This window comes from Copidosoma floridanum, unplaced genomic scaffold (assembly GCF_036245765.1).
Source record: "Copidosoma floridanum isolate Cflo_tuat_1 unplaced genomic scaffold, Cflo_Japanese_pri ptg000002l, whole genome shotgun sequence".
NCBI lineage: Eukaryota > Metazoa > Arthropoda > Insecta > Hymenoptera > Encyrtidae > Copidosoma > Copidosoma floridanum.
Genome location: NW_028321879.1, coordinates 4,567,285 through 4,579,266, shown reverse-complemented (window position 1 = coordinate 4,579,266; position 11,982 = coordinate 4,567,285). Strand labels below are relative to the sequence as shown.

At 34.4% G+C, this 11,982-nt stretch overlaps 1 protein-coding gene across 1 annotated transcript; it reads left to right on the top strand.

Annotated features, from left to right (window-relative positions):
* The first annotated feature begins 9,345 nt into the window (after positions 1-9,345).
* LOC106646940 (sentrin-specific protease) lies at positions 9,346-11,433 on the top strand. The gene has a single exon (XM_014363167.2). The coding sequence runs from the start codon at positions 9,742-9,744 to the stop codon at positions 11,350-11,352; it is 1,611 nt and encodes a 536-aa protein (XP_014218653.2). The 5' UTR covers positions 9,346-9,741; the 3' UTR covers positions 11,353-11,433.
* Positions 11,434-11,982: the final 549 nt, after the last annotated feature.

Sequence of the window (11,982 nt, the reverse complement as noted above, 5' to 3'; positions counted from 1 at the left end):
GAACGAAAAAAGTCTCAAAATGCTATCAAATTTAAGTTTCATTTATTTTTTGTAGCAAGAGGCGAAAATCAATTAAGTAGTGCACCATAATAAATTTTTACTACCTTATCAAATATTTAATTTTTACTTACGTGTCTACCTAATTAATAGTAATAGAAGACTTCAAGTAAAAAAGTTAATAAATAATTAATAAGGCCTTCAAAGTGATTTTTAAAAAATCAGATCACTTGGACGAAGAGTCGAGTCCAAGAATGCAAAAACGAAATGACGAACTTGCACGCGAGCCATCTGCGTTAAGGGGAAGCTGTGTAAGCTACAGTCAAAAGTCACTTATATCCATAACAAAGCTCCAAAGCTTGTCCTAAACATCGATGGGGCTCGTTGAAATTATTATATTTATTTTGCAATCTCAACTTCGTATGTGTTCGTATTGATAATAATTTCGATAACACGTGCAAAAACTTTAAATAATAATTTTCATCGTCACAAGAAAACTCTGTGAAATTACATCACCGTAACTGCCACCTTTCTCCAGTACACACCTTAAATTTTTTTCCACCCTAACAAGAATTAAATAAAATTATATGAAATTACGTACTTCACGATCACAGATAAGTAAAAAGATTTATTAATTTTACTCATCATAAGCTGTAGGCCGAGCTCCGGAGGGGGTCGATGAACATATGTGACTTCCAAACTGTCATGACACAATGTCTCGATAGCTCAGACGGTTAAGGCTTATACCTATGGAGAGGTTATTTTGCAATGCTGGGTTCTATCCTCATTGTCACCATCATTTTTTTTTTTTTTTTTTTTTAAGTAATGAATTATTCTGTTTTAATTTCTTAGTATAACTTTTATTTGAATTTATGTACGTTATTGTCAACTCTTTGTGTCGAATACATCAAAATAAATAATTTTTCTATGCTGTGTTACGTGAGATTGAGAAGCTGGTAAGGAGGTGCGTCACAAAAAGAACTTAACTAGTTGGTCAATTATTTATTAGCTTCTTGAATGCAAAGGCATGTGTGTGTCTCGCGCGGTGTTCCCTACTTATGTATTGTTTAAATCACTACACCATATTTAAAAATTCTAAAAGTCAAGCTACTTGCTGTAAAGCTACTCGACCCAGCAGGCATTATTTGTTCTAAATGAATTCATTTTTAATTCAGAATATTTTAATGAATTCTACAGGTTGTCATGATATGAGCTAAATGAATTCTTAATGTATTCATAATCTCATCAGGTTATGTCATGTATATTGAGTTCACAAAGAATTCTTAAAGAATTCTTTTGAAGAAACTTTTTATTACTTTTGTGGGGAGAGCTGCTGAAAGACCATTAAAAAGAATTCATTTAAAGTTCATCATGAATACATTGATTATTCTTTAGTAAATGTAATGAATTTATTTACTGTCCCTAAGGAATTCATTTGAAAAATTTTGGTACACACTTTTTATCAATTTGCTATACTGTAAGAACAGAAAAAAATAATGTTTGCATCATATTTATTTTCTAATATTTTTTTAACATGTAACAAATGTTAGAATCTCTATGTTTAGAATATAATTATATTATATGACTACGAATAATAGTGTACTTTTAAACAAATCATAAATTTATAAAATAGCACTAATCGTTTTACTTATCTTATTTGTTGTAAACATAAATCACATAAATTAGTTACAGCATTGACGGATATTTAAACTACAAACTACTCATCAATAAACAAATAACCACTACTTTCTTATAATGTAGTACGGCAACCACAAATCATAAAGAATTCTTTATGAATTCACCAAGGAACTTGTTTTTTTATTCGCAAAGTGTTTTTGAAGTGTTCTGAGAGTATTCCTAAAGTATTCATTTTGATCCCACAGTACTTAAAAAATAAACTTTAATAAAAATTTATTTCGTTAACAAGTCGGTTTTCTTCTGTACCCACTTACTCACTCCGGCTTTGGATATACATTAATATCCGAAAAAAGTCTGCAGACAAGTGGAATCGAACCCAGGTAGCTGGAGCCCGCGTGTGACACAAACACGCTTCACCACTCGGCTATCGAGGATTCGGAAATTCCCTAACATTAAACGCCTACATTAACTATTTACAAAAGCTATAATTCTTTGTCAGAGTTGGTGGCTCAGAGATGACGGTAGGCACTCGTGAAGGATAAACACAAAAGATTTGATCTCACAAAGTATTATAATAAACGTATTACAGCAAGGTCAGCTTTAGGCTGTTACAGTGAAAGTAATTTAACTGCGGTAACGTGGCGATCAAGAAGAGAGAGTGTATCGGTCGGCTGCCGGAGAAGTAGAGTAAGTCGTCAGACGACCACGAAGAGCTCAAGTGATTGTAGTGCCCGATGTATCCATAAGGCGGCGCATGTGTGAGCAAGGCGGGAACTTTGATTGCTCAAAGCTCACTTTCTTGACATTCTTTGTTACTTTAATTCTCTCTTATGATTAAAAAATTGTGTGAAAAATCTCTCTGCTCTTCTCGCTTATGGACAACGCTATCTTATAACTTTTTATTACACGCGCACTTATCTCTATATATTGTAGCAACGTCGTACGATCTGGATTATGTATTATCGTAAGAACATGATTTTATAATGCAAATTATGAAATAAAGTCTTCGGATGTGTAATAAAAATTATTTTTAACACAAATAAATACCAAATTGAGATTGCAAAAAAAATCGTATAATCATAGCGAGCTTCCATATTTAGGACAAGCTTCGGAGCTTCACCATAAACATGATTAACTTTCGACCTTAAGACTCCCAGTGCTTTCGTAGCACAGGTGGCTCGCACGCGTGTCTGTTGTTTCTTTTATGCATTCTCGGGCTGATTAGGTAGACGATTTCCGCCTCCTTCATCGTCGTTGGTCTCCATGAAGGAGGCCTTAGACGCCTCCTCCATTAGAGGAGCGTCTGTCTGAGCCAAATTGAGGTTATTTACCCTCAATCACAACAATTGGACCTGGATCCAACTCTAGACAAGGTATCTCCTTTAACGGAGAGAATTGTGAAGATCCGTATTAATCACAATAATACACTAATTTTTGTTCGTTTTATATAAAATAGCTGTTTACTTAATCCACGATCCGGCTCTATATTGTGGGCAAAATCTATATCAACGCTGCACGATGTAACGATGTAACAAAGCGTTACCCCATCTATCTTGCTGAGAGCACATTAGCGTGTAGAAACAGGAGTATGCATCAGTCGAGTGCCTCGGTTTCGTTCTCCTGTCCGTTCCTCACTACCCCACTCCGTAAGTATGCGAGAGAGGGAATCTCACTGCCCTCGTCTTCTCTCTCTTTCTACGCGAGTCTCATTGCCGCAGCTGCTCATAAGCGGTCTATTTTATTATGTCTATGAATGGGACTACTGTATTTCTAATCAAAAGACCTTGCAAGGATGTATATACCGTGGACTGGACCAAGGACCTAGAACCAAGAACCATATTGATGGAACGAGTCAATAGGTGCAATGTGTAATCCGCAATCGCCGCCAGCAGTTACATATGTAAGACGTGACAACGTTGCGTGGTTGGGAGCGCTACTGTCGATTTACTGGTGATGTGATCCGCAATCCCGCCAGCAGTAAAGCAGACGACGTTAGTCTACTTGGTCTTTTTCGTGACTTTTTTGCTGTGACCCCGCGCAATCCTGCCAGCAGTAAAGCTGTTATTTCTATTTTTGCTGTGATCCCGCGCAATTCCGCCAGCAGTAAAGCTGTTATTTCTATTTTTGTTTTTGGCACTTGAAACTATTTTTTTTGGTCTGCGTGTTTGTTTACGTTGAGCACAATATGCTTTGTTTACAATCAGAAAATGTCACGAAAAAGAGCAAGTAGACCGATGTCATCTGCTTTACTGCTGGCGGGATTGCGGATCACATTACTAGTAAATCGACAGTAGCGCCCCCAACCACGCAACGTTGTCATGTCTTACAAATGTAACTGCTGGCGGCGATTGCGGATTACCCGATTACACCCAATGTAACTACGGGTGTAATCCGCAATCACCACCAGCAGTTACACAACGTTGTCACGACTCACAATTGTAACTGCTGGGTCCGTACCATATAACTCTTTCCGCTTTGCGGGCCTATGTTTTAACATAGGTTCGCAAAGTGGAAAGAGTTATATGGTACGGCTCCTAGTGATGATTGCGGATTACACTCTACTTTAGTACAAATTGAAAGGGGGCTGCCGAGCTTAAAAACGCATGATCCAAATCGAGCAACCAAGCCTGGCCGCAGGTATGGATTTGAAATATGGCACTGACTTGGGCGCAGCTTGGCCTGACTTGGCATGATTTTCGCCCAGTAATTGCCCACTTTTGTTTGCATTGATGTGGGATATATATAAGCATGCAAGTTTGTATACATATTCTGTGTGTCTCCACGCGCACATGGAATACTATTTGTAAACTTATATATATATATATATATATATATATATATATTCCTATATATATTCCTATATATATTCCTATATTATATAGTTAACTCAGTGGGGCATTACACACAACCCTCCACGGCCCCCCATTTGCCCCCCCACCAACCCCCCCCCACAAAATCAGGTAAAAATCCGTTATTTTCTTGCTTATTTTGACATATCGTAGTTTTTCTCAAAACCCCCCACAGCCCCCCACCGACCCCCCACGCATTTTTTCATGGCCCCCCACCGCCTCCCACAAAACATTATATGTATAGTATTGAAGTATAGTATAAGTTTTTATTAAAGCCAGGGGGTTCAACCACGTATGGCTTCATGGGATAATAACAATGTATGTTTTAATATTTAATTAAATAGTTACAGATTAATGCACAGTACTATAATCAGCTACACTTAAATACAACTAATTGTATTTCAATTTACTGGATCCCTTGGTTTCTTTGTAAGCATAAAGTTTTTGGTGGGCTGACTTTTTTTGTTAGCATTTTGTAACGTTGCATTTTGCCAGCCCTGTCAATGTGTTAAAGTCTATTACCACATTCCTACCAAATCACATTGAAGTATTGTATGGTATTTTTTCTCAAAACATCTCACATCCCCCACCTACCCCCTACGGCCCTCCCACCGACCCCCACGAACTTTTTCATGGCATAATTATTATATCATCATCACTTATATAGTCCTTGAATGCATAATTCTTCTTTTTACGTACATAAACTTAAGTTAAATTTAGAGTATCATTAATATAAACAATGAAATTTTCGCATCACTTTATGAGTCATCTTATAAAGCCTGATTAAAACCACGAAGATAGACTTACGTCCATTTCTATTCTGTTTTAAATTAATGCTGAAATTGGTACAATAGATGAACACGATACACATTTATGATATGTATTATAATTTAATGAATTTTACCTATACATAAAAAAATAATAATTAAATCATGTTACGAATACTAGATACACATTATTATATTCAAAAATTTCTTTCTAAACTATATTTTCAATCTCTAAACTGTTTTGTCTATCGACTTGAACAAAAATTCCATTTTTATTTTTGCATCTTGATAAAGCCACGTATAATTGACCATGAGAAAATAAAGGTTTTTTTAAGTATAATCCCACATTATCAAAACTTTGACCTTGAGACTTATTTATAGTCATAGCCAATGCTACAACTAATGGGAATTGTTTTCTATATAAAATAAAAGGTAATGATGAAGTATTTTCAGTATTTAATTTAATTTTTGGAATGAAAACTTTATTACCAATTTTTTCTCCCGTTACTATGTCGCTTTCTACGTTATACTTCAGTAATTTAGTAATTCGCAATCGTGTACCGTTACATAATCCGTATGATATACTCAAATTTCGAATTAACATTACTATTGTACCTATTTTTAATTTAAGTTCATGAGGTGGCAAGCCTTCACGAATGTTGTTTAACATTTCTACGGAAAAATTTATATAAATCAACACCTTTATATGTTGCAGTATCGATGCTGTAATAAGTTTCAGTTTCCCCATAAAATTTACTTAAAATCTTATTGTTTAAAAAAAAAGCATATTCATTATGTGAAGTTAGTATCACGTTATTGTCAAAACAGTTGCTGTAATTACCAAAAATTTTGGTACAGACATCATCTGTTATCCAGGATTTAGGAATGTTGAATGTTTCTATGTCCCCTTCTCCAATTCTTAACAATAATTTTGAAAATTCGTTATTACTAGAACGGATATTATTTTGTAATCTTAAAATTTTGAAGAAGTTCCATAAAAATGATGATTTAATAGTTTCTTCTATTAGTATAGTTTTATTACCGTTTTTTATAACTGGAAGGATGTGTCAAAAATCTCCTCCTAATACTATTAATTTATCACGAAAACAAAGTTTTGTATTACACAAGTCTCTCAACGTTTTATCAACGAGTTCTAGAGCTTTTTTCGAAATCACAGAAGCCTCGTCCCATACTATTAAATCAACTTCCCTTAATTTTTTTTTTAGTTTCAAATTCTAAAAATACACTTTCAATATTATCTAAGTCTAGAGGTAAACGAAAAGTTCTATGACTGGTCATATCTTTTGGTAGTAATACAGATGCAATGCCTGTCTAAGCCATTGACAAAATATTTTTACCTCTAGAAATAAAGTAATAAATGAGTGTCTTATATAAGTAGGTTTTTCCGGATCCACCAGGACCATCTATGAAATGTACTTTTTCATCTTGTTCACAAATAGTTTTAAAAATTTTTCTTTGATTTTCACTTAAATTTGTGTACATTGTATCAAACATTTTTTTACTAAAAGATATTTCCTCAATATTGCAATTATTTATATAGTTGCTAATGGTTGGTGTCGGTAAACTAAAAGACTCACATGATTTACCTTCCGATACCAAAATTTGATTAATATGTAGAAGATCACAATTATTATTATCATTATCGAAGTCTTCCGTAAAATATTTTTTATATTCATTCCATATTTTATCTCCTTAAATGTTTTCTGAAATCAAAAACCAAGCAAAAAATTGTCTTAACTGGTATGGAAACATAATTGTTATGGATGCTTTCAAAATATTGTCGATTTCAGAATCATGTTCTATTAAACCCATTGCAATTGCAGTATCCCTGAAATTTTCATATGTTATTCCATTATGTTTTTTAACGTCTTCAAACGATGTAGCCCCATGTAATTTATTTAAAATAAGTTTTAAAAAAAAAGCGTTCATGATCTTTTGGAGATACTATGTTTAATCTACCTACAGCAATATTTTTCAGTGTAACTGTCCTTTTTTTCCAAATTTTAAGTTTATTGTCAAAAATGCAATGTTCTGGAATGTTAACATATTTTTGCGATTTTGCAAAATCATCTACTTTATTTAATTCAAACTAAGCTGTAAGGGGTGCTTGATAATTTTTTATTACATTTTTGATATTATTTTTTTCAAATATGAGTTTTTGTTTATTTTCAAGATGAACAGCTAGATTTACAACTGTATGACTTCTACCACAAATTGGATATTCCTGAAGTCTCCAAGCTGCTTCCATTGGACTTACATATCTAGCATCTACGTAACTACTAATTGTACTTTGTATTGATACTGCTTTGTATTGATGCACAATATTCAGAAGTTGGGGGGTTGGCGCGCAGTGCGCGCAGGGGGGCGTGAGTCCCACTAGTATATATATATATATATATATATATATATATATATATATATATATGTCACGTCTATGTCTAGGCGTGCCATTTGTTGCAAGATTAGAATGCATCTTGTACCTAAAAATCGACCTCCAAAAATATAGATAATATTCGTATCTATGATGTTATCTACAATTCATCATCTATTATCTTAGATGCGTATCATGAATGAGATTGATATTGGCCAGGGGGTCTACTTTTTGAAGGTAGATTTTTAGGGACAAGATGTATTCTTATCTTGCCGCAAATGGCCCTTATAGTTGACAACTCTTTATTTTCTATTCATCGGTGCAAGGGTGCAGTCCCATGGTACGAAACAGAGCTCCGCAATAGACTGTCCGCAATAGAAACAGCTAATCAGAACTATTGCAAATGTTCAAGCTATTGCAGTGGATCGAGCTGTTGCGGTTTGTGAACGTTTTTATATTTTGGCATGCAATTGTCAGAAAGCTTTGAGGTTATGTAAGGTATAATTTACTTTGCTAAGAGAACGGGACTAAACCAAAAGTTATACATATTACAACTAGCTTCAGTATGTTTTGACAGATTTTTATATTTTAAAAGAAGTTTTTGTACATAAATGGTTGCCAAAGTTAGTATGATCCTTTGTAGGATACTAATTTTCATGTCAGACATTTCACACTGAGCTCCAAAACATACTGACAAAAACAAACAATCACCGTTGATCAGCTGATTATGTTATTCTATTTCGGAGAGACAAAGTTCGCTATGGTCACCGTAACTCGTTTACGCCCGTGATTGCGAGTGAGAAAGAGATACTTCGAACCTCTCAGGCTCTCACTCGCACTCGCGGGCCGACAATGGTTACGCATCGGTCTTTCCTGCACATGAGACCATAGCGAACTTTGCCTCTCCGAAATAGAAACGTCCGCAATAGCTCTAATTGGCTGTTTCTATTGCGAACAGTCTATTGCGGAGCTCTAGTTCGTACCATGAGACTGCACTTTAAGTTGCGGCTGGTTAATAAAAAAGACTATACGGCATGGCACTTCTACAATTGTCACATAACTCTCCACCACTATAAAATATGACTGAAATATTTCGGATCTCCACGAATCAAAAGGTTCCTGAATTCTGGTGAGAGTGGCGACTGGTTGAAATTTTGACCACTCTCTGATCTCAGCTCTTGGTCTAAAAGTGGTCAAAAACTGGGCCCAAGCTTGGCTGCCACGCCAAACACCTTGGCCGCAGCTTGGTCCCTGACTTGGTCTCTGGTAGGTTTGTAATACGGCGCTGACTTGTATGCAGCTTGGCCTGACTTGGCATAACTTTCGCCCAGTAGTCGCACAATTTCGTTTGCAAATCAGTATAATACAGAGACGTTTATATACATATATATGCACGTCTAGACAATCACTTTTTATTTTTTATCTATTAGTGTAAGTTGCGGCTGGTTATTAAAAAAGATTATCCAGCAGAATCATTATTACCACATAACTCTTTACCACAATAAAACATGACCGAAACATTTCGGACCTCTACGAATCATAAGGTTTCTACATTTTCATAAAAGTTGCGGCTGGTTAAAATTTTGAACATTATCCTTCGGTCTCAGCTCCTGGTCTATAACGGAAACGGAAGCGTCGCTTGCTAAACCGATGGTGGGGGAACCTTTTTTCTGACGCAGTGACGTTCCGTTGGCTATTTCCGTAGCCATGTAGCCGCGGCCATTTATGTCTATGCGCAAATTATGCGTGAAAGAATAATCCCTATATCTCTATGGAAAGAATAGATCAAACAATTAGTGAAAAATTCTTGGATCATAATTTAGATTTGATCAATAGGATATTTAACGGCATAGTTAGTGAGTCGACTGATGATTTTCTTCACAACTTTACAATCTAAAGCTTGACGAGCATTCTTCCTGCTAGGAGTACTTGACAAGTTATGATTTCTAATGGTATTTGATATTGTGTTATTTGTTTTAAGACACTTTTTCATTGACGAAAGATAACTTTGAGAATCGTGTGATTTCTAGAGTACTTAAAAAACCTTTCATAGTTGAAAAAAAAAATTTTTTTTTATAATTTTTAATCATTTTTAAAAATGATTTTTGAATATTTAAAAAAGTTATTTTGGAAAGCCGATGAAGGAAGCAGAAAACGGAAATCACACGAATTTATTTATAATGATTCGTCCATCAAAAAACCGTGTTCAAGATTCAAATCAAGTCAATTAATAATCAACCGCTATGATGACAACGGTCGTAGTTTTAAGATCATAACAGAATCTCCTGATGGTGCTGAGATTACCGAAAAATCTGTAATAGTTGAAACGAAATCCGATTTTGTTCAAACAAATCAATACAAGCTTTTAGCTGCAACAAAAGCTAACGGATTTAGTGATCAATACACAATTAAAAAAGATTCAGTCCTAGAAAATGCCATAGACCAGTCAACATTGTACCATACACACAGGTTGGCTGAAAAAAAGCAGTATGGTGAAATGTTATTAAATTTTATGCCATCAAAAACAAACTATATTGATAGAAGTACACATCAAGAAATGAACCAAACTAATTTTTTCCAAAACATGTGTACAAACAAGAGTCAAGTGCCTTCAAGGCTAGCATACCATCGCAATAATTTAAACAACGTCTGTAAGAATCATACTTCTCTAGAAACATCAAGTAGTTCTCTAATGCAATGTCCAAATTGTTTTTTAGCACCCACTAAAAAACAAGAAAATATGTGTTCAAGATCTTTTATTCGGACACCACTGAAAACTACCAAAACTAATACTCTAAAAGACGAAATTTCCTCCAAAAAAGTGTATAAATATGATTTTATTAATCATATCGATAGAAAATATGATGAACTCACAAAACAGTGCCAGAAAGAAGTGCTACACTTAACAAAAATAAAATGCATGTTGGCCAAACATAATCAGTCCATAAGAGAAACAGTTCTTGAAGATCATTTGAACCGTTCTATGAAATTGTGTAAAATTGTTCTTGATGAAAGAGAAGAAATACAAGAATCAAAGTTGTTTGAACTTACAACAGAAATGGTAGAACTCATAAACAGAGCATTGACAACTGGACACTCAAATGAAATTCTTGTGCAAAGTTTTGGATTACAAATAACTAGAAAAGATATCCAAACTCTGGCAGGCTTAAATTGGCTTAATGATGAAATTATTAATTTCTACATGAATCTTTTAATAGAAAGAGGGAAGAACAAAAACTATCCAGATGTATATGCCATGAACACATTTTTTTATCCAAAATTAATTTCTGGTGGACATGTATCCCTTAAAAGGTGGACTAGAAAAATAGATATTTTTTCAAAAGATATATTAGTTATTCCTATCCATTTGGGAATTCATTGGTGTATGTCAATTGTAGATTTTAGAAATAAATCCATTAAATATTTTGATAGTATGGGTTCTCCAAATTATAAATGTTTACAATCATTAAAACAATATTTGTATGCTGAAAGTATTGATAAAAAACATGTAGCATTCAATTTTTCAGATTGGATTTTAGAATGTGTCAAGAATATTCCGCAACAAATGAATGGTAGTGACTGTGGTGTATTTTCATGTATATTTGCTGAGTATGTTTGTGCTAACAAGTCTTTTGATTTTAGTCAAGATGATATGCCATATTTTAGAAATAAAATGGTTTATGAAATTCTAACAATGAAACTGATATAGTTACTCATACATTATATTTGCTTATGAATTGTTTTTTTTGTATATTCTTATAGGCCAATAAATTTTACAAAAAAAAATTAATTCGTAGTTGTTTCTGTGTAACATTTTTCCTTTCAATGTGGTATTATAAGTTACCATATTAATTAACGATGGTAATCAATTTTTTGAGTTTATCTTCATGAATATGCACGCAAAAAAAATTTTGTGTTGAAAGAATACACGTTACTTGGGGTAGGAACTAAGGAACTTCCAAGTAGGTATTCGCTCCGAGCCGATACAGAGGTTGCGCCCCCTCTAGCCAAAATCAGGCAAAATTTCTTGCATGTAAGCAAACGGCTTAGAGCATATATATATGCGTATAGCTGCTTGTGATTGGCTGAATAAGACAGCAGGAGAGGATCGTCGTTCTCTCTCTAGCCTGCCAAGTGCCAGTCACAAGCAGCTGTACGCATGTATATATGCTCTAAGCCGTTTGTTTATATATACATGCAAGAAATTTTGCCTGATTTTGGCTAGAGGCAGCGCAACCTCTGCATCGGCTCGGAGCGAATACCGAACTTCCCAACAAACACATTTTATCAAGATTTCTTGTAGGTGTCTTGTAGAATTCTAATGTCTATCAGAAAGTTA

Bases quoted from the DNA above. Each gene is read 5' to 3' on its own strand.
- LOC106646940 (XM_014363167.2), top strand. From the start codon at position 9,742: ATGATTTTTGAATATTTAAAAAAGTTATTTTGGAAAGCCGATGAAGGA.